The sequence below is a fragment of the Scyliorhinus canicula genome, chromosome 18 (genome assembly GCF_902713615.1).
Source record: "Scyliorhinus canicula chromosome 18, sScyCan1.1, whole genome shotgun sequence".
Classification (NCBI taxonomy): Eukaryota; Metazoa; Chordata; class Chondrichthyes; order Carcharhiniformes; family Scyliorhinidae; genus Scyliorhinus; species Scyliorhinus canicula.
In genome coordinates, this window is record NC_052163.1 from 129,359,352 (window position 1) to 129,382,419 (window position 23,068).

General features: G+C 54.0%; 1 protein-coding gene and 1 non-coding gene across 4 annotated transcripts in view; both read right to left on the reverse strand.

The window, feature by feature from the left end:
* Positions 1 to 22,628, reverse strand: part of stk11 (serine/threonine kinase 11) — a 150,641-nt gene extending 128,013 nt beyond the window's left edge. For all 3 annotated transcript variants that reach the window (XM_038778216.1, XM_038778214.1, XM_038778215.1), the window contains exon 1: positions 22,175 to 22,628. In XM_038778216.1, coding sequence (XP_038634144.1) covers positions 22,175 to 22,533 — 359 coding nt within the window. In that variant the 5' untranslated portion in view covers positions 22,534 to 22,628. The remainder of the gene's footprint in view (positions 1 to 22,174) is intronic.
* LOC119953797 lies at positions 6,161 to 6,263 on the reverse strand. The gene has a single exon (XR_005458112.1). It is a non-coding gene; the product is annotated as a U6 spliceosomal RNA (small nuclear RNA).
* Positions 22,629 to 23,068: the final 440 nt, after the last annotated feature.

Genomic DNA, 23,068 nt, shown 5'->3' on the forward strand with positions numbered 1-23,068 from the left:
AATTCACATTATTAAAATTATGAGTGAAAAGAAAACTTGCACTTAAGCTGCAGTGAGACCATTCATTATCAGAGGTCAAACTCCAGGTCTTGGATTTGCTCTTCAGGTGCTTATCTAATTTGCTACTGAAGGTTAAAATTGAATCTGGCTCTACCCCACTCTCAGGCAGTACATTCGATAACCTAAGCATTTACGGTTTTAAAAACTCTTTTGGCAATCATGTTAATTGGTGTCCGCCAGTTCTCAAACCTTTGGCCAATGGGAACAGTTTCTTCCTTTCTCTTCTGTTTAGATCCCTAATGATTTTGAGCACCTCCATCAAATCTCCTCTCACCCTTCTCCAATGAGAACCCCAACTTTTGTAATTTACCCATGTAACTAAACTCTCATACCTGGAACCAGTCTCAGAAATGTTTTCTCAAAAACCATCAAATTAACTTTGGTATCCAGAATTGGATACAATACTGCAGCTTAGGCTAAAGTTCAGCATTTTACAAAAGTTTGTTTTGTTTATAAATCTCCGAATGGTGTATGGCTTTCTGAATCACTGGCTCAAACTGCCTCAACAATCTGTCCCCATGTACCCAGAGGTCTCTCTGTACCTCCACCACCTTTACAACAGCACTGTTTACCAGTATTTTGTTCCTCCCCTGGTGCTCCCTACCAAAATGTACCACTTCACATACCTCCCCATTAAATTTAATCTGTGTAGAACCATACAGTACCTCCCGGAATGAGGTCATTCAGCCCATTATGCCAATGCGAGCTCTTTGAAGAACTATGAAATTCATCCCATTCTCTCTTCTCTTTCCCCAAAGCGGTGTAATTTATTTTTTCCATTGCAGGTAATTATCTAATTTCTGTTCCCCATACCACCAGCCTATGCCCTGTCAGTCTATCACTATCCTGCTCACAATTTACAATATTTCCAAGTTTTGTGCAATCTGAAAATTTTGAAATTGGTGACATGTATGCCCATCTAGATCATTAATTTATACCAAAAAAGGCAATGACCTGAGCCAGTGCTGACACTTGAGGAAACCTCCTCAGTCCAACCTTTACACTCTGGTTTCCAGCCAACTTCATAGCCATGCTGTTACTACCTCTTTTATTCTGTGGGCTTCAACTTTGCTGACAAGCTTGTTATGTGGCACGGTTTACCAAACCCCTTTGGAAATACATGTATAATACATTACTACAATTGTCTGTTACTTCATTTTTTTTACACAATCATTTTAGTTAAACATAACAAATTTGTGCTGGTTTTCCTTAATTCGTCCACACTTGTCCAACTGACTTAATTTTGTCCTGGATTATCACTACTAAAAGCATTCCCTCCATGGACGTTAAATTGTCTGGCCTGTAATTACTAGATTTATCCTTACATCCATTTTTGGACAAGGGCGTAACATTTCAAATTCCTCAGTGCTCTAGCACCACCCCCAGATCCAAGGAGGACCGAAGATTATGGCCAGCGGCTCCGCAATTTCCACTCTTACTTCCCTCAGCATCCTCCAATGCATCCCATCCAGTCCTGGTGACCTATGGCACAGCCAGCCTAATACCTAATCTTTTTCAACTTTTAATCCATTAAATTTTGAACAATTTTTATTTCATTTTACAAATATTTGCAAATCCTTAAGTTAAACAAATTGTTTGACAAAACTAAACATAAATTTGTTCAGAGCAATGTTTGAAACCAAGTCCACACTGCACAATCTGCTGTAACTCAGAAGTGTTATCATACTGAATATTCGGCACAACCACCAACTGATAGCACAATAAAAAGATTCTGTTTGTTGTTTAAAGCTTCACATTTCATGTTTTATAACCTGCCAATTTTTAATTCAAGGCCCTTGACCTACCATTGGAGCTCTAACCAACAAGACTCCTTATCCAGCATTACCGTCAGGAGTCAATTATTTTCAGTGTCAGCAGCAGTGAGAGAGGTCCTGTGACACAGGGAGTAGCATTGCTACCTCTAAGTCAGATGTCTAAGTCAGATGTATCAGGATTCATATCCTAGTCAGTATGCATTTTGTGTCTACAAATCTTTCACATCTATGATTGATGCTAAATACTGTACAGATCAAATTAGATAAATTCACACATTTCTGAATTTCTGCTCTGCCATTAAACAGGACAGTAAAACTAGTAAATCACTGATTTTTCTGAGTGACGTGTTACTTACACCTTGTTACCCACCATGAAATATATGCTGCCAAAAGTTAGTACAGGACAGGTTTTCCCTGACATTACTTGCAGTAGATGTGAGAGGAAAATGAATGCAACTCAAAAGGGGATACAGGTACTATCCAATTTCCCTTACTTCTCAGGAAGATAGGCAACTTTCACTTATCAACTTCCCACAGAAGCATAATCCTGATTAGAAACTGAGAAGCATGTGATAAAATAAATATGCATTCTTCTACTTTCTCTTCGTCTCTCCGCTTTCTCTCTCACTCCGCTTTCTGGTATATTTGTGCTATAACATGCTTCTGCCATTAGAAATTGTGCTGTGTACACAGTACTATTAGTTACTGAAAGTTAGCAGAGAAAATGATAGATATTACAGAGGGGTGAGAAATGCTATAACTGAACTACATAGATGACCCAGTCACAAAAATAAACCCAGGATTCTGGATTTGTATTATGTTTGTGGCCCAGATTCCTAACCTATGGAGAGAGAGCGACGAATGACTTATCCCGAATGCACTAGGTTTGGATCAAAAGTGTAGCCGAGCAGTGGGCAAAACCTATAAATTCACCCTTAATGATCTTGGGTATATTCTCAATGCTGATGAATGTGATTTTATTTCTTGCATTGGTAAACTTGATTATATTGAAAAACTGAAAAGAATTACGTTGTTCTCTACCTACATTTCTCAACTTGATCTGCAATCTGTCCATTTTTCAGGTCTGTTTTTTCTTTACTTTGCACCACGCCAACAGTTGGACAAGTCTAGCAGAAGAAAGACAAGCTTCTTTCCCATGGTGAAGCACCCATTTTTGAACTAAGGATCTAAGTAACTACACAGTTTCCCATCATGTAATTGATGCAACACTATAGTAACCTGTAGGTTGCTGAACCATGTGGGATATGATCTTAGTGAATAAAATAGTATAAATGTAATTTATAAAGTTACTATAAAATGTGGGCAGCACGATGGCACAGCGGTTAGCCTCACAGCACCAGGGACCCAGGTTCAATTCTGGCCTTGGGTGACTGTCTGTGTGGAGTTTGCACATTCTTTCCGTGTCTGCGTGGGCTTCTTCCGGGTGTTCCGGTTTCCTCCCACAATCCAAAGATGTGCAGGATAGGTAGATTTGCCATGCTAAATTGCCCATTAGTGCCCAAAAGTTAGATGAGGTTACAGGGTTATGGGGATAGGGCGGAGGAGTGGACCTAGGTAGGATGCTCTTTCAGAGGGCTGGTGTAGACTCAATGGGCCGAATGGCCTTCTTCTGCACTGTAGAGATTCTATGGTTCCCATTTCTAGCGTATTCTTTTTTCAAATTTGGATATGAATCCACGTAGATTGTCTAGATGCTTCAGTTGCTGCAAATTTACATAGAATTTACAGTGCAGAAGGAGGCTATGCAGACACGGGAAGAACGTGCGGACTCCACACAGTGACCCAAGCCGGGAATCAAACCTGGCACCCTGGTTTTGTGAAACAACGGTGCTAACCACTGTGCTACCGTGAAATATCTGGTATTAAATGAGTTTGATAGTTTCCATACATGATATGCAAATAGGCATTTCAGATGGACCACCTATCTAGTGTGTGGAGAACAGGGGAACTTGAAACGGTACAGGAGGAAAAGATGGAAACGTGCTAGTGCGATGAGTTTTCTTCTGAAGTTTCAGCAGAGCAAAGGAAGCTTTTGCTTTATGTCTCAACCATGCAGCATCTAACCAAGGATTGTTTTGTGGTTTAACACTGGATACCAAAATTAGGCAAATTATTCAGCACTCACATCTTTCTTCTTAATTAGCAACAAGATAGTACACGAGCCCTGATCAAACAACGAACTGTTACAGTGAATTTCTTTAAAGCCATGAGGAAACATAAAGTTCTAATGCATAAATCTTCATTAATAACTTTTTTGTGACACGTAAAATATCTGAATGCACTCAACATTGTGGGCATCACGGTAGCACAGTGGTTAGCATTATGGCTTTACAGCTCCAGGGTCCCAGGTTCGATTCCTGGCTTGGGTCACTGTCTGTGTGGAGTTTGCACGTTTTCCCCATGTCTGCGTGGGTTTCCTCCGGGTGCTCCGGTTTCCTCCCACAGTCCAAAGATGTGCAGGTTAGGTGGATTGGCCATGTTAAATTGCCTTTAGGTTAGATGGGGTTACAGGGAGAGGGTAGAGGTGTGGGCTTAAGTAGGGTGCTCTTTCCAAGAGCCGTTGCAGACTCGATGGGTCGAATGGCCCCCTTCTGCACTGTAAATTCTATGATGTCTAACATAGTGAAAAATAAAAAAACGATTGAAGAGTTAAGGCTTTGGGGAAAGGGAAGAATCTGCCACCAACAGCGAAAAGATGAATGGGTAATGTAAAGGAGACCGGAGGCAAAAAACAAAACGTGCATGTTGGAACCTACGGCTAGAAAGATAGAGGAGAGAAGAAAGAGATACACAAGAATACAGGTACATGAGAAGACACATCTTGTAATCAATGCATTAAGGAATCTGAAACAAATAAAACGAGAATAGAAGTGAGAAAGACAGAATGGTAGCATTTTGGAGTCATTATAATTTCTAAAGGGTGGACCTCTGTCCAGAAGCAAATATACACCCACAAAGGTAGCAGTGGAGTTGGGTAAAGGCAATAACAAGCAATGCCGTGCCGTGCAGATGGAAATGGTAGTCTTGTTGTGGTCTGGAACCTCGGGGTCAAACGAAAACATAGGAGCAGAAGTAGGCCATTTATACCAGAGTCTGTTTTGCCATTCAATGAAATCACAGCTGATTTGTGGCCCAAGTCCATATAGACGTGTAATGTATGTATCATCAGGCTCAACCAGTGTGCACAGTCTGCGGGAATGGATGGAGGCAGAAGCTAAATAGGACAACTAGAGTCTTGCCGATAGGGAGCTTAAGGATATTCACGCTTATTATGCACGTCTGATGCCAGCAGTTGAAATGAAAAAATGAAATGAAAATCACTTATTGTCACAAGTAGGCTTCAAATGAAGTTACTGTGAAAAGCCCCTAGTCGCCACATTCCGGCGCCTGTTCGGGGAGGCTGTTACGGGAATCGAACCGTGCTGCTGGCCTACCTTGGTCTGCTTTCAAAGCCAGCGATTTAGCCCAGTGAGCTAAACAGTATAATGGCAGTTGAGGTGTCAAAGATGACAACAAAGAGATAGTTTAGTTAAGTGTTGTTAAATATACCCAAAAGCTGACTGTATACCTAGAAATTATGAGAAAAGGCACGGAAGGAGTGAAGCACTGTCCATATGTAAAACACAATTGACAAATTTGATGTTTTTCTGCAGTCGCCAGCTCAATCTTTACTTAATGCTACCCTAAAACAAACCGCAAGTGTTTACAGACAAAAAAACAAGTGTAATCATGGAAACCACTTAACACAAAACTAAGAGTCAGCTGAAGGCTGAATTGCTCTCTCCTGATCAACTATGATGCAGTAGACGGTTCATTTGTCTGTCGTAGGTAAATTGTGAAACAAGGGGAGTTCACTCAGTTCATGGGCACTGCACAATATTGCTGCAACGAGGGTCAAAGAAGATCAGCTTTACATTAACTTTAATACTGTTCCATAGCTGTTACAGCAGATTATTATGTCTATTTTAGAACCTTTACCCAGCAACCATTATATTGCTACACAACGTTAGCATTTCAGTTAATAAGGAAGGCTGAAATAATTCTTTCACGATTTGTCAGTGATTTTTCAATAGGTCACAGAGTAACAAACCACAGTCGATAAAGGACCTTAGGCACTCTCTCCATTAGAAAGAGAGAGAAAGAGAGATTGAGATTATTGGTTTTCTATTACTTGAGGGGTACCATTCCACAAGCAGGGGCAAAGTGAAGAGGCAGGCATCCATGAATTATGACGGTACAAGAAAGGAACTTGTGCCACTGGCATCATTCTGAATTGCACTTTTCATCGAACCAACTGACCCCCACAAAATGTGGAACGCTTCACAAATTTGCATGTCATCCTGCCGCAGTCATGCTAATCTTCTCTGTTTAGTTCCAATTTTAGCATGTGCGCTGCCAAAGAAACCCATAGTCAGCATTACTCAAATAATAAAAACCTGAAATTTTGTTCATATTAGAAATAATCCTCGTGTGCCATGGGAAGTGATCAGCTTTGCTGTGACAAACATCATGACAGCAACTATTATAGTGTGTTGATACAGGATATTTGCCCCAAGAGCAACATTTTCTCTTGGCCACTCCATACTATTCTCTATGCCAAGGTGGTAATTTCTGATTATGCCAAAATGCTAACAAGGCAAATGCTGTTTTGTACAAGGCTGGATGCACCTCATACAAACATATGATTTAGGAACAGCAGTAGCCCAATCGATCTCATGAGCCTGCCCAGCCATTCAACAAGATCATGGCTGATCTGACTGTGAACTCATTTCCACATTCCACCTACCCCAATGACCTTTGATTCCCTTGTTAATCAAGGATCTACCTACCACTGCCTTAAAAATATTCAATAACAGTGCTTCCACCATTCTTTGGGGAATACAGAGTTCCAAAGATTCACAACCCCATCTTCTGATCTCAGTCTTAAGTGGGATCCCTATTATTTTAAACCGTCTCTCTCAATTCTAGTCTCTCCCACTAAGGGAAACATTCTTTCAGCATACACCCTGCCACATCCCCCCAGGATCTTATATGCTTCAATAAGATCACCTCTCAATCTTCGAAACTCCAATGGATACAGGCCCAGCCTTTCCAATATTTCCTCATAAGATTCCACGCACCCCCACACACCTCCAATTTTGGCTTTAAGTCAAATGGATTTTCTCTGAACTGCTTTTAACACAGATATATAATTTCTTAAATTAGACCACCAAAACTGGACACAATACTCCAGATGTGGTCTCATCAATGCCCTTCACAGCTGTAGCAAAACATCCCTACTTTTATATCCCGTTCCCCTTGCAATAAACGACATTCCATGCCTTTCTTGCTGTAAATGCATAATAACTCAATGATCCATGCACCTGTACCCCAAAGTTCAGCAATCTCTCTCCATTTAAACAATACCTGTTTTTTTATTTTTCCGGATAACATGAACAAGTTCACCTTTATCCACATTATACTCCATCTGCCAATATTTTTTTTAAAAACATTTTTTTAGGGTATTTGTCGTTTTTATAATAATAACTATCTGCCAATATTTTTGCCCACTCACTTAACCCATGTCTCTTTGCAGACTCCTGATGTCCTCTTAATGATTCATTTCCCCAACCTAAATTTGTGTCTTCAGCAAATTTAGCTACCGCATATCTGATCACTTCATCCAAGTCAGTAATACAAATGGTAAATCTTTCAGGTTCCAGCAGTGATTCCTGCAGCAGTCCATTCATCACATCGGGCCAACACAAAAATGAGCAGTTATCCCTACTCTCTGCTTCCTGTTAGCTAACAAATCCTCAATCCACACTATTGTGTTACTCTTTCACCATAAACTCTTATTTTGCATGTGGCAACTTGTCAAATGCCCTCTGGAAATTTAAGCACATTAACAGGTTCCCTTCATCCATGTTGCTTCCTCAAACAACTCCAACAAATTAGTCAAATATAATTTCCTTTTCACTAAAATGTTGACTCTGCTTGACTTTATTGAGATGCTCGATTGGAACATCACTGGAAAATAATGCTTTGTTAGTTCAAAATAGATGCTCCAGTACTATCCTAAATGTCAGCCATCTCTTAAAAAAAGACATCATCCAGTGTGGCATTAGGTCGCAATCAGCAACGAATGGCAGAAAAGACTCCAGAGCTTCTAGTAACTTATTTGACTACCTTGTTAACAGATTGTCAGTCAAGACCTGCAGAAGTATATGCCTCTAAAATAAAAAATACTGTGGATGCTGGAAATCTGAAACAAAAACAGAAAATGCTGGGAAGTTCAGCAGGTCTGGGAGCATCTGTGGAGAGAAACAAAATCAATGTTTCGAGTCCAACGTGACTCTTCTTCAAAGAAGAATCATACAGACTCTAAACATCAAGTCTGTTCCTTTCTCCACAGATGCTGCCAGAGCTTTCCCAGCATTCCCTGTTTTTATTTTAGTATGCATCTAATAAAGCCCCAACAAATAATACTGATACCGACATGCTTGGAACCCTTAGGTAAACTGCTGGAACATCTTCATTTGAAGTGAACCCAATAGTCAAACAAGATTTATTATGGGCAGTATGGTAGCACAGTGATTAGCACTGTTGCTTCACAGCGCCAGGGACCCAGGTTCATTCCGGGCTTGGGTCACCGTACAAAGTCTGCACGTTCTCCCAGTGTCTACGTGGGTTTCCTCCCACGTGTCCCAAACTACATGCTGTTGGGTGAATTGAACATTGTAAATTCTCCCTCAGTGTACCCAAACAGGTGCCGGAGTGTGGCAACGAGGTGATTTTCACATTAACTTCATTGCAGTGTTAATGTAAGCCTACCCTAATAAATATTATAATAATAATCAGACAGTGACCCAAGCGGGAATCGAACCTGGGACCTTGGCACTGTGAAGCTATAGTGCTAACCACTATGCTACCGTGCTATTATTTTATTATTTACACAGAAATCCTTACCAACGTGTAGTGTTGGGCAGCAGTAGGAGGTCACCTTCGACTCCTTGTGAAAACTTATCAGCATGAAAACAAATGTGCCAGATATCATTTATTGTTGTATATGCTAAAGATGAGCTATCCCGAAACATACATATGGTATTTTTACTTTGTTGGCCACTGTTTGAAGGGGCATGTGGGAAATCAAATCACATTATTAAAAAGCTCTGGTCAATATTTGAAAAGTGGCTCTAATGGATTTTCCTTTCCATTTTTTGCTACTTTGCTCTTTCATCCTGATCTATTTCAATTATGAAAAGTAAATACGTCATTTTAAATACTAAGAGCTTAGACCATTTTATAATGTACCTCAAAATACACATGTTGAACTACACTGAAAATGCATTTTTAATCATTAAAGTTTGTATTGTAACTAATTATGTTAAATCAAAAGTAAAGACATTGGTACATAAAGCTTTCCAACAAAAGCAGAAGAGTTCACTTAAATAAAAGGATACAGGTCTATGGGAGTCACGCTTTTAGTTACAGTCCTATTCGTCCCAACACAGCCAAAACTCTCAGGCATTGCCTTCCTTTCCTGCCCCCTGCACCAGCACCTTTAGACCTTCCAAACACTGGCTCTCATCTTTTGCTCAACTACATTACATTAGCAACAAACTAAGTGGGAAAGAATTCCATACATAGACAAATGACCTAGCTTTACTCTGCTTACGTCACTGTTGCTGTGCAGTGAGACTATTGGTCTAACATCAAATTGCGACTACGTTCCTTCACTTGGGCATTGGCAAGACCAAAAATATTGCACTTAGCAGTACTTGCCCCCACCACTGCCCCAACTCCACTTTGTGTCCTTGTCAATGCTGTCCCACATCAAGAGTACTGCTTGTGTCGCCATGTCCTGCTCACCCCAGGGATCAGCCTAAAACCCAACCAACGTCTCATTCTAAAAGTTACAACAGAAGTCCATGGGATGCATTAATATTTGCAGATGTGCTGAGAAGTTTGAAAACCACTATGTTACACAAATGAAATGGTGTCAGCCTTTCTCATGCTACTTTGACATTTAACTACTATCTTGAAAATGCTTAGAGACTGTTCCAATTTAGCTGTGCCACTGGACAATTCCTTGGGCACACAAATGCAACTTTATTAATGCTGTCATTTGTGCAGTTTTGTCCTCAATATATGCTGGGACAAAACAAGCCTTTCTAGAAAAGAGCTGCAGGTATTGGTGAATAATTGGTGAAACAATTGGTACAGTGAATGACAGTGGCAAAGGCAGCCAATACAATATGCAGGTATATGGTAAAGAAATAGGAGATTTTGTGGCATAGTGGGTAGTGTCCCTGCCTCTGAGTCAGAACACAGAACATACAGTGCAGAAGGAGGCCAATCGGCCCGCTGAGTCTGCACCGACCCACTTAAGCCCTCACTTCCACCCTATCCCCGTAACCCAATAACCCCTCCTAACCTTTTTGGTCACTAAGGGCAATTTATCATGGCCGATCTACCTAACCTGCACGTCTTTGACTGTGGGAGGAAACTGGAGCATCCGGAGGAAACCCATGCAGACACGGGGAGAACGTGCAGACTCCGCACAGACAGTGATCCAGCAGGGAATCAAACCCGGGGCCCTGGCGCTATGAAGCCACAGTGCTATCCACTTGTGCTGCCCTTAGAAGCTCCAGGTCTGAGCCAGAAGCTCCCGGTCGGAGTCCTATCCCAGGAACTTGATGACCAAGGAAGGTGCATTCATAATACAGCCAAACAGGTTGAAAGGGCACCACGGTAGCACAGTGGGTAGCACTGCTGCTTCACAGCTCCAGGGTCCCAGGTTCGATTCCCAGCTTGGGTCACTGTCTGTGGATCTGCACATTCTCCCCGTGTTTGCATGAGTTTCCTCCAGGTGCTCCGGTTTCTTCCCACAGTCCAAAGATGAGCAGGTTAGGTGGATTGGTGCTGATAAATTGCCCTTAAGTGTCCAAAAAGGTTAGGTGGGGTTGCTGGGTTACAGGGATAGGGTGGAGGCTTGGGCTTAAGTGGGGTGCTCTTTCCTAAGGGTCGGTGCAGACTCAATGGGCTGAATGGCCTCCTTCTGCACTATAAATTCTATGATAAGAGTTGCAGCCTCTACTATCACAATCCACTGTTCCAGACTACAGCATGCATGAAAAAGTGCATGTTGCCACCGTCTCTTGGGCTCCTGGATGAACTGTAACACACCACCACCACTTAGTAGAGTGGAAGAAGCAATAGTATGTGCACACAGAATAGTGATTTAGCCTCCGCATGAGTATCAAGTACATAATAATAATCGTTATTGTCACAAGTAGGCTTACATTAACACTGCAATGAAGTTACTGTGAAAAGCCCCTAGTCGCCACACTCCGATGCCTGTTCGGGTACACGGAGAGAGAATTCAGACCCGGAGGAAACCCACGCAGACACGGAGGGAACATGCAGACTCCACACAGACAGTGACCCAAGGGGGAATCGAACCGAGGATCCTGGAGCTGTGAAGCAACAGTGCTACCCACTGTGCTACCGTGCCACCCATTAAGGTCACCGTTCTAATTGAGCACATCCTGACTTGAGAAGAACAGCCAACATACCTGGGATTCGCAATAGGAGTTAAGAGATTTCAAGTTGAAATGTTTAGATTGGAGAAAAGCCAACACTGGGAATAAAGTGAAGGTTTCGGAGGATAGCATAAAGAAGGCCGTGAATGCGACAATTAAAATTTTTAAGGTTGAGATCAATAGATATTTATTAGACAAAGTACCAAGAGGTATGGAACAAAGATGGTTAAATGGAGTTGTGTTAAAGATCAGCTATAATGTAATTGGTAGAAAAGACTTCAAGGGGTGAATGATCTACCCATGTCTCTATGATATCAAAGTGTATGCAAAACATATCCAAATAAATTGCTTGACAATTATAAACTTCTATCAGGTGGCAAAAAGGCTGGCTCAGAAAGGGAAGCTGAACAAATGGTTAGATTCAACTATTTCACACCTTGGCGAGTGTGAGAAAGAGTGGATAGCATCATATTTGAGAGGGTGCTGAATAATTTCTTTAGTAAAAGGTATTCATGAAGAACCTCGTACCGTACTTTTTCCAAAACTTTGCGATCATTCAGATATAATCATACTCTTCCTAGCAAATATTCATACACTCTTCCTAGCAATCCTGTACATTATGTTGCCACAAATTTAGATTTTTTTTTCAAAAACAGCAAAGGGAGACCAAAAATTGAAGAGGGAGAAATTAAAGTATGTGAGAAAACTAGAAAGAATTAAAAACAAACAGTAAAAGCTTATACAAATATACAAAAAGGGAAAAGAGTAGCTAAAATGAGCAACGGTCTCAAGAGGATGAGATTGGGAAATTAACAAAGGAAAACTAAACAGCAGAGGCTTTGAACAAGTATTTCCTTCTATCTTCACAGTTCAGAAATAAAACAAAAGCACCCCAAGAATAGTGGAAATTCAAGAGGCAAATGGGAAGGAGGAACTTAAAACAATCATGATCACCAGAGAAAAGGACCAGGAAAATGAATGGGATGAAAGGCTGACAGGTTCTCAGGACCAGATGGCCTGTATCCTAGCGTCTTAAAAGTAGTGGTTGCAGATAGTGGATGCATTGAAGTTAATCTTCCAAAATTTCCGGGATTCTGGAAAGGTCCCAACTGATTGGAAAACACAAATGTAACACCGCTATTCAAGAAAGCAGGGTGACAGAAAATATCACTTGGCTAACTAGCCAAACTTCTATCTATAGGAAAAGGCTAGATCCATTATCAAAGAGGTTGTAGCAGACTTTTAGAAAATCGTAATACCATCAGGCAGAATAAAGATGGTTTTATGAAAGGGAAATGAGGTTTGACAAATTTATTAGAATTCTTTGAGAATGTAATATGTAGGGCGAGTAAAGGGAAACTAGTAGATGAGTGTAAATGAATTTCCAAAAGACATTCAATAAGGTGACACATAAATTGTTACAACAAAAGATATAAGCTAAGAGCTCAATGTGCTGGAGTGATATATTAGCCTGGATGGAGGATAGGTTTACAGAGTCGAGATAAGCAGATAATTTTCAACTCAGCAAACTGCAACTAGTGGAGTGCCACAGAAAATAGTGCTCGGGCCTCAACTATTTACAATCTACATGTATATTAATAACTTGGGACTGAATTGCTGCTAAATCTATTGACGATGCAAAACTAGGTAGGCGAGCAAGTTGTGAGGAAGATACAGAGTTTGCAAAGTGACATAGATAGATGAAGTGAGTAAAAAATAAATTGGCAGATGGAGCATAATGTGGAAAAATCTGAACTTGCCGACTTGTCCAGGTACCTGAATCATAGAAAGTTAGTATGCAGGTAAGCAAGTAATTAGGAAGGCAAACTGAGTGCTGGCTTTTACTGCAAGGGCAATCTGAAAGGAATCAAAAGGGTTAGAGGTGGAGAATTTTATTTTTTTCCCCCAAATTCATTTTTGTCATGTGAGGCAACACTGCTGAGGCCAGCATTTGCTCTTCATTCCTAACTGTCCTTGAACTGAGTGGCTTGCTTGGCCATTTCAGAGGGCATTAAGAGTCAACCACACTGTCCAGAGTCACATGTTGGCCAGACCAGGTAAAGGTGGCAGAGTTTCTTCCCTAAAGGGCATTAGTGAACCAGATGGGTTTTAACAACAATTGATGATAGTTGTCAGAGGATTGTAGGGCTGGAGGATGTTGGAGAGATCACAAGGGGCGAGGCTACAGAGGTATTTAAATACAACGGTGAAAATTTTAAATATAAGGTATTGTTTGGCCCAGATAAGTCAGCGATCACAGGGGTGACGGGTGAACTTTGGGAGAGTTAGGATTTAGGCAGCGGAGATTTTAATGAGTTGATGTTTGTGGATGGTGGAATGCAGACGACCAATCTTAGTTACATTTGGAGGATTGCAGCAGCTGATGGGCTGAAGCGTTATGCACCCTTAATTGGAATTAAATGTTTAACTTGTAAAGCGATCACAATCCAAGTGCATTTTAATAACTAATCACACGACTGAAATCCCTTTGTAAACACCATGAACCAACAAAAACACAATGGAAAACTATTGCAAAAGCCTATCCAAAAAGGTGGCTACCAATCTAGAAAACAAATCAATATTTATCTCTTCAATTCTGTGCATCAGGTTGGCAAGCCCAAGTTTCGAGCAAAGCAACCAGCAGGTATCACTGAAAATTGAGATCAAGAATCTAAAAAAAGTAGTTAGTTATCTGTGCCAAAACAAGTTACATGCTAGCTACCATAGTAAGAAGTCTTACAACACCAGGTTAAAGTCCAACAGGTTTGTTTCAAACACGAGCTTTCGGAGCACGGCTCCTTCTTCACCTGAAGAAGGAGCCGTGCTCCGAAAGCTCGTGTTTGAAACAAACCTGTTGGACTTTAACCTGGTGTTGTAAGACTTCTTACTGTGCTCACCCCAGTCCAACGCCGGCATCTCCACATCATGGCTAGCTACCATGGGAGGGGGGGAGGTAAGGTATTTCAACTAAATATTATGCTGTAAACGAAAGTGCAGAGCATTTTTATTTCAAAACTTGGCTGCATATGCAGTCCAAGCAATTGTCCTTTTGCATTTTCTGATCTCTCAATTATTTTGAGACAAATGCAGAAAGGTCGATACAATGTATAGAAAAATGTTAACAATGACTAAGAATTTCTGTGTTACTAGGCAAAATTATCAGCTCTCAGAAAATCTAATTTCTTCCTCCAAATCCCCTAAACTTTCCTCTTAGATCCAATGGTAAATTAATCCAACAGAACTTCTCGCTTTCTTATTAACCTGCCTCGGAAACAGGCAATGTAAAATCAATGGAAAAAGCATTCAGACTCTAAACTTTAATCGATACATTATTTTCCATAAGTAAAATGGGGGAAACATTTATCTTCATTGTTAAGGCAAATCTGCTTCATTGTTAAGGCAAATTAAGAAAATTTAAATTGTCATTCAGTGGTTGAGATTTTAAACCACAGGGTGGCACGGTGGTTAACGCTGTTGCCTACGGCGCTGACAACCCAGGTTCTAATCCCAGTGCTCGGTCACTGTCCGTGTGGAGTTTGCACATTCCCCCGTGTTTGCGTGGGTCTCGCCCCCACAACCCAAAGATGTACCGGGTAGGTGGATTGGCCACGCTAAACAGCCCCTTAATTGGAAAAATACGTATTGGGTACTCTAGATTTTTTTTTGAAAGAGATTTTAAACCACAGAAAGAAACAGGTTGCAATATGCAACGGACTGATCTAGTCCTTGGGTTGAAAGTAAAATTATGGGCCAGTAGTTGAATAACGTTTGTTCTAAGTGTTTGAAAAGTAAGGATGGCTCTGTCAAACTGAGCAGCAAGTCAGCCAGACTGTCTGATGTGTTTTGCTTCCTCTTTGCCTGCCCCAGATCACCACTGGATGGATGGATGTGTGAATGGAAACAGCTGAGTGGTGGCAGATTAACCAACCTGTCCCAAATTGTTAAATCTCGCAGCCTTTATACGACTGCGGTGGAATTAGAGGAGAGCATCACCCTGACATTTACTCCCAGCCCCAACCTTCTAAAGATGACAAATTATTAAAAGTCTAAGTGGCAGCAGACACAAGAACTTGAATTTGAATGAGAGGAGGGGAGAGGTACAAAAAACACACACGCAACATACACAGCCTGGGTTAGTGAATGGGGGGGGGTTAGTGAATGGGGGGGGGGTTAGTGAATGGGGGAGGGTGTAGTGAATGGGGGAGGGGTAGTGAACGGGGGGGGGGGGCTTTGTGACCTCGGTGCCCCGGGGAGGGGGGGGGGGCCTGTGTGGCCTCGGTGCCCAGGGGGGGCTCTGAGGCCCTGGGGGGGGGGGGGGGGGGGGGGGAAGAGGGGGGGCTGTATGGCATCGGTGCCTTGGGGGGGGGGCTGTGTGGCCCGGGAGGGGGGGGGGCTGTGGGGCCGGGAAGGGGGGGGGGCTGTGGGGCCCGGGAAGGGTGGGGGGCTGTGGGGGGGGGGGGGAGAGAGAGGGGGCTGTGGGGCGGGGGGGGCTGTGTGGCGAGGGGGGGGCTGTGTGCGGGGGGGGCTGTGGCGCGGGGGGGGTGTGTGGGGGGGGGCGTGTGGCGGGGGGGGGCGTGTGGGCGGGGGGGGCTGTGTGGCGCGGGGGGGGCTGTGGGCGCGGGGGGGGCTGTGTGGCGGGGGGGGGTTGGTGGGCGGGGGGGGCTGTGTGCGCGGGGGGGGCTGTGTGGCGCGGGGGGGGCTGTGGGCGCGGGGGGGGGGCTGTGTGGCGAGGGGGGGGGGCTGTGTGGGCGGGGGGGGCTGTTGTGGCGCGGGGGGGCTGTGTGGCGGGGGGGGGGCTGGTGGCGCGGGGGGGGGCTGTGTGGCGGGGGGGGGCTGTGGGCGAGGGGGGGGCTGTGTGGCGCGGGGGGGGGCTGTGTGGCGCGGGGGGGCTGTGTGGCGCGGGGGGGGCTGTGTGAGCGGGGGGGCTGTGTGGCGGGGGGGGCTGTGTGGCGCGGGGGGGCTGTGTGGAGCGGGGGGGCTGGTGGCGCGGGGGGGGCTGTGTGGAGCGGGGGGGGGATGTGTGGCGGGGGGGGCTGTGTGGCGCGGGGAGGGCTTGTGTGGGCGGGGGGGGGGCTGTGTGGCGAGGGGGGGGGCTGTTGTGGCGCGGGGGGGGGCTGGTGGCGCGGGGGGGGCTGTGTGGTGCGCGGGGGGGGCTGTGTGGAGCGGGGGGGGCTGTGTGGAGCGGGGGGGGGCTGTGTGGCGCGGGGGGGGCTGTGTGGCGGGGGGGGCTGTGTGGCACGGGGGGGCTGTGTGGGCGGGGGGGCTGTGTGGCGGGGGGGACTGTGTGGCGCGGGGGGCTGTGTGGCGCGGGGGGGCTGTGTGGCGCGGGGGGGGGCTGTGTGGCGGGGGGGCTGTGTGGCGCGGGGGGGCTGTGTGGAGAGGGGGATGGGGGGGGCTGTGTGGCGCGGGGGGGCTGTGTGGCGCGGGGGGGCTGTGTGGGCGGGGGGGATGTTGTGGCGCGGGGGGGCTGTGTGGCGCGGGGGGGGCTGTGTGGGCGGAGGGGGCTGTGTGGCGCGGGGGGGCTGTGTGGCGCGGGGGGGGGGGTGTGGCGGGGGGGCTGTGTGGGAGGGGGGGCTGTGTGGCGCGGGGGGCTGTGTGGCGGGGGGGGCGGTGTGGCGCGGGGGGCTGTGTGGCGGGGGGGCTGTGTGGCGCGGGGGGGGCTGTGTGGCGCGGGGGGGGGCTGTGTGGCGCGGGGGGGGCTGTGTGGCGCGGGGGGGCTGTGTGGCGCGGGGGGGGTGTGGCGCGGGGGGGCTGTGTGGCGCGGGGGCTGGGGCGCGGGGGGCTGTGTGGCGCGGGGGGGCTGTGTGGCGCGGGGGGGCTGTGTGGCGCGGGGGGCTGTGGGCGCGGGGGGCTGTGTGTGGCGCGGGGGGGCTGTGTGGCGCGGGGGGGCTGTGTGGCGGGGGGGGGTGTGTGGCGCGGGGGGGCTGTGTGGCGCGGGGGGCTGTGTGGCGAGGGGGGGCTGTGTGGCGCGGGGGGGCTGGGTGGAGGGGGGGCTGTGTGGCGCGGGGGGGCTGTGTGGCGCGGGGGGGCTGTGTGGGCGGGGGGGCTGTGTGGCGCGGGGGGGCTGTGTGGCGCGGGGGGGCTGTGTGGGCGGGGGGGGGCTGTGTGGCGCGGGGGGTGCTGTGGGCGCGGGGGGGCTGTGTGGCGCGGGGGGGCTGTGTGGCGCGGGGGGGCTGTGTGGCGCGGGGGGGGCTGTTGGGCGCGGGGGGGCTGTGTGGAGCGGGGGGGCTGTGTGGCGCGGGGGGGGGTGTGGCGCGGGGGGGCTGGTGGAGCGGGGGGGCTGTGTGGCGCGGGGGGGCTGTGTGGCGGGGGCGGGGCTGTGTGGCGCGGGGGGGCTGTGTGGAGCGGGGGGGCTGGTGGCGCGGGGGGGCTGTGTGGGCGGGGGGGGCTGTGTGGCGCGGGGGGGGGGCTGTTGTGGCGCGGGGGGGCTGTGTGGCGCGGGGGGGCGTGTGGCGCGGGGGGGCTGTGTGGCGCGGGGGGGCTGTGTGGCGCGGGGGGGCTGTGTGGCGCGGGGGGCTGTGTGGCGCGGGGGGCTGTGTGGCGCGGGGGGCTGTGTGGCCGGGGGGGCTGTGTGGCGCGGGGGGGCTGTGTGGCGCGGGGGGGCTGTGTGGCGCGGGGGGGCTGGGTGGCGCGGGGGGGCTGTGTGGCGCGGGGGGGCGTGTGGCGCGGGGGGGCTGTGTGGCGGGGGGGCTGTGTGGCGCGGGGGGGGGCTGTGTGGCGCGGGGGGTGTGGCGCGGGGGGGGGGCTGTGTGGCGCGGGGGGGGGCTGTGGCGAGGGGGGGCTGTGTGGCGCGGGGGGGCTGTGTGGCGCGGGGGGGGGGCTGTGTGGCGCGGGGGGGCTGTGTGGCGCGGGGGGGCTGTGTGGCGCGGGGGGGCTGTGTGGCGCGGGGGGGCTGTGTGGCGCGGGGGGGCTGTGTGGCGCGGGGGGGGCTGTGTGGCGCGGGGGGGCTGTGTGGCGCGGGGGGGCTGGTGGCGCGGGGGGGCTGTGTGGCGCGGGGGGGGGCTGTGTGGCGCGGGGGGGCTGTGTGGCTAGGGGGGGCTGTGTGGCCGAGGGGGGGCTGTGTGGAGCGGGGGGGGGCTGTGGTGGCGCGGGGGGGGCTGTGTGGCTGCGGGGGGGGCTGTGTGGCGCGGGGGGGGCTGGGCGCGGGGGGGGCTGTGTGGCGACGGGGGGGGCTGGTGGCGCGGGGGGGGCTGTGTGGCGCGGGGGGGGCTGTGTGGCGCGGGGGGGGCTGTGTGGCGCGGGGGGGGCGGTGTGGCGCGGGGGGGGGCTGTGTGGCGCGGGGGGGCTGGTGGGCGCGGGGGGGGCTGTGTGGCGCGGGGGGGCTGTGTGGCGCGGGGGGGCTGGTGGCGCGGGGGGGCTGTGTGGGGGGGGGGGGCTGTGTGGCGCGGGGGGGCTGTGTGGCGCGGGGGGGCCTGTGTGGCGACGGGGGGGCTGTGTGGCGCGGGGGGGGCTGTGTGGCGCGGGGGGGCTGTGTGGACGCGGGGGGGCTGTTGTGGCGCGGCGGGGGCTGTGTGGGCGGGGGGGGGGGAGTGTGGCGGGGGGGCTGTGTGGAGCGGGGGGCTGTGTGGCGCGGGGGGGCTGTGTGGCGCGGGGGGGCTGTGTGGCGCGGGGGGGCTGTGTGGCGGGGGGCTGTGTGGCGCGGGGGGCTGTGTGGCGCGGGGGGGGCTGTGTGGCGCGGGGGGGCTGTGTGGGCGGGGGGGGCTGTGGCGCGGGGGGGCTGTGTGGCGCGGGGGGGCTGTGTGGCGCGGGGGGGCTGTGTGGCGCGGGGGGGCTGTGTGGCGCGGGGGGGGTGTGGCGCGGGGGGGGGCTGGTGGCGCGGGGGGGCTGTGTGGCGCGGGGGGGCTGTGTGGCGGGGGGGGCATGTGTGGCGCGGGGGGGCTGTGTGGCGCGGGGGGCTGTGTGGCGCGGGGGGGCTGTGTGCGCGGGGGGGTGTGTGGCGCGGGGGGGCTGTGTGGCGCGGGGGGGTTGTGTGGCGGGGGGGGCTGTGTGGGCGGGGGGGCTGTGTGGCGGGGGGGCTGGTGGGCGGGGGGGCTGTGTGGCGCGGGGGGGCTGTGTGGCGCGGGGGGGCTGTGTGGGCGGGGGGGCTGTGTGGCGCGGGGGGGCTGTGTGGCGCGGGGGGGGGGCTGTGTGGCGCGGGGGGGGCTGTGTGGCGCGGGGGGGCTGTGTGGCGCGGGGGGGCTGTGGCGGGGGGGGCTGTGTGGAGGGGGGGGGCTGTGTGGAGGGGGGGCTGTGTGGCGCGGGGGGGCTGTGTGGCGCGGGGGGGTGTGTGGAGAGGGGGGGGGCTGTGTGGCGCGGGGGGGCTGTGTGGCGCGGGGGGGCTGTGTGGCGCGGGGGGGCTGTGTGGCGCGGGGGGGGCTGTGTGGCGCGGGGGGGCTGTGTGGCGCGGGGGGGCTGTGTGGCGCGGGGGGGCTGTGTGGCGCGGGGGGGCTGTGTGGCGGGGGGGCTGTGTGGCGGGGGGGCGTGTGGCGAGGGGGGGCTGTGTGGAGGGGGGGGATGTGTGGCGCGGGGGGCTGTGTGGCGCGGGGGGGCTGTGTGGCGCGGGGGGGACGGGGGGGGGCTGTGTGGCGCGGGGGGGGGCTGTGTGGCGCGGGGGGGTGTGTGGCGCGGGGGGGCTGTGTGGCGGGGGGGGGGTGTTGGCGCGGGGGGGCTGTGGGCGCGGGGGGGCTGTGTGGCGCGGGGGGGCTGTGGGGCGGGGGGGCTGTGTGGGCTGTGTGGCGGGGGGGGCTGTGTGGCGCAGGGGGGCTGTGTGGCGCAGGGGGGCTGTGTGGCGCGGGGGGGCTGTGTGGCGCGGGGGGGCTGTGTGGCGCGGGGGGGGGGGGGCTGTGTGGCGCGGGGGGGGCTGTGTGGCGCGGGGGGGCTGTGTGGCGCGGGGGGGGCTGTGTGGCGCGGGGGGGCTGTGTGGCGCGGGGGGGCTGTGTGGCGGGGGGGCTGTGTGGCGCGGGGGGGGCTGTGTGGCGCGGGGGGGGCTGTGGGCGGGGGGGGGCTGTGTGGCGCGGGGGGGGGGCTGTGTGGAGCGGGGGGGGCTGTGTGGCACGGGGGGGGGGCTGTGTGGCGCGGGGGGGGGGGCTGTGTGGCGCGGGGGGGGCTGTGTGGCGCGGGGGGGGCTGTGTGGCGCGGGGGGGGCTGTGTGGCGCGGGGGGGGCTGTGTGGCGCGGGGGGGGCTGTGTGGCGCGGGGGGGGCTGTGTGGGGCGGGGGGGGGCTGTGTGGCGCGCGGGGGGGGGCTGTGTGGCGCGCGGGGGGGGCTGTGTGGCGCGCGGGGGGGGGGCTGTGTGACGCGCGGGGGGGGGGCTGTGTGGCGCGCGGGGGGGGCTGTGTGGCGCGCGGGGGGGGCTCTGTGTGGCGCGCGGGGGGGGCTGTGCGGCGCGCGGGGGGGCTGTGTGGCGCGCGGGGGGGGCTGTGTGGCGCGCGGGGGGGGCTGTGTGGCGCGGGGGAGGGGCTGTGTGGCGCGGGGGAGGGCTGTGTGGCGCGGGGGGAGGGCTGTGCGGCGCGGGGGAGGGCTGTGTGGCGCGGGGGAGGCTGTGCGGCGCGGGGGAGGGCCTGTGCGGCGAGGGGGGGGGGCAGTGTGGCGCGGTGGGGGGGGCAGTGTGCGCGGGGGGGGGAGCAGGTGTGGCGCGGGGGTGTGGCAAGTTTGGCGCGGGGGGGCTGTGTGGCGCGGGGGGGGGCTGTGTGGCGCGGGGGTGAGGGGGGGCTGTGTGGCGCGGGGGGGCTGTGTGGCGCGGGGGGGGCTGTGTGGCGCGGGCGGGTGTGTGGCGCGGGGGGGCTGTGTGGCGCGGGGGGGGGGTGTGGCGCGGGGGGGGGGCTGTGTGGCGCGGGGGGGGCTGTGTGGGCGGGGGGGCGTGTGCGCGTGGGGGGCTGTGTGGCGCGGGGGGGGCTGGGTGGCGCGGGGGGGGGCTGTGTGGCGCGGGGGGGGCCTGTGTGGAGCGGGGGGGGGCTGTGTGGCGCGGGGGGGGCTGTGTGGCGCGGGGGGGGGGGCTGTGTGGCGCGGGGGGGGGCTGTGTGGCGCGGGGGGGGGGGCTGTGTGGCGCGGGGGGGGCTGTGTGGCGCGGGGGGGGCTGTGTGGCGCGGGGGGGGCTGCTGTGGCGCGGGGGGGGGGGCTGTGTGGCGCGGGGGGGGGGCTGTGTGGCGCGGGGGGGCTGTGTGGCGCGGGGGGGGGGCTGTGTGGCGCGGGGGGGGGGCTGTGTGGCGCGGGGGGGGGGCTGGGGCGGGGGGGGATGTGTGGCGCGGGGGGGGCTGTGTGGCGCGGGGGGGGGGGCTGTGTGGCGGGGGGGGGGGGGGTGTGTGGCGCGGGGGGGGGGGGGGGCGGGGGGGGGGGCGGTGTGGCGGGGGGGGGGGCTGTGTGGCGCGGGGGGGGGGGCTGTGTGGCGCGGGGGGGGGGCTGTTGTGGCGCGGGGGGGGGCTGTGGCGCGGGGGGGGGGCTGTGTGGCGCGGGGGGGGGGGGCTGTGTGGCGCGGGGGGGGGGGCTGTGTGGCGCGGGGGGGGGCTGTGTGGCGCGGGGGGGGGCTGTGTGGCGCGGGGGGGGCTGTGTGGCGCGGGGGGGGGGGGGGGGCTGTGTGGCGCGGGGGGGGGGGCTGTGTGGCGCGGGGGGGGGGGGCTGTGTGGCGCGGGGGGGGGGGCTGTGTGGCGCGGGGGGGGGGCGGTGTGGCGCGGGGGGGGGGGCTGTGTGGCGCGGGGGGGGGGGCTGTGTGGCGCGGGGGGGGGGGCTGTGTGGCGCGGGGGGGGGGGGCTGTGTGGCGCGGGGGGGGGGGGCTGTGTGGCGCGGTCCCGGTCCCGCCTCCGGCCCCTCACTCACTCACTTTTTCACATTGGCCTCCCCGTTCGGGATCCGCCGCAGCTTCTTCTTCTTGAGGATTTTGACGGCCCTCCTGCACAGGGTCTCAGAGTCCAGCATCTCCTTGACTTTGCCGTACGAGCCCTCGCCCAGCAGGTCGCCCATCAGGTACTTGCCGATGATCTTGGCCCTCTTCTTGCGCGGCTGGTAGATCACGTCGGTGGAGTCGATCCGGTGGATGAAGGTGTCCACTCCCATCAGGTCGTTGTCGCTGATGTAGTCGATGACCTCGTCCATCTCCACATAGTCTCTGAAAGGCGACAGGATGGGCTCGTGCTCGGGCTCCTCGGGCTGCTGTACTCGCTGCTCCGCGCCATGCAGCATCTCCGCTCCCCGCCGGCCCGCCGCTCCCCACTTCAGTTGTTAGGCAGCCACCATTTTGTTTACCTGCCTCCGAACAGCTCCGGAGCTGCCGTTGTGCGTCACCGGCTCGCGCCCCATTCCGCCCCGGTCCTTCTCTCCCATTGGTTCGACTCCGCGTCCGTTAGCAGCGTTACCAGGCGACATCGCCCCCCGCTTCGATCATCCTCTCCCATTGGTCCGCCTCCCCGTCCGTCAGCAGCGTTACCAGGCGCTGTCTCCCCCCCCGCCCCGATCCTCCTCTCCTATTGGCCAACCTCCCCATCCGTCAGCCGCGTTACCAGGCCACGTCTCCTCCCGCCCACCTGAGTCCCGCGCTTCCTCCTCCCCCATTGGTCCGTCGGGCCGTCAATTACCCGGGTCGCCCCGCAACCAGCGGCGGAGACAGCGCCTGATAGGCTGATCTCCCTGTCAATCAGGAACCTCAGCAAATCAGAGCATTGTTTCTATTCCAGAACCCCAGGCTCAAGTGGTCACTCCCTGTGCTGGGCAGGGGGCT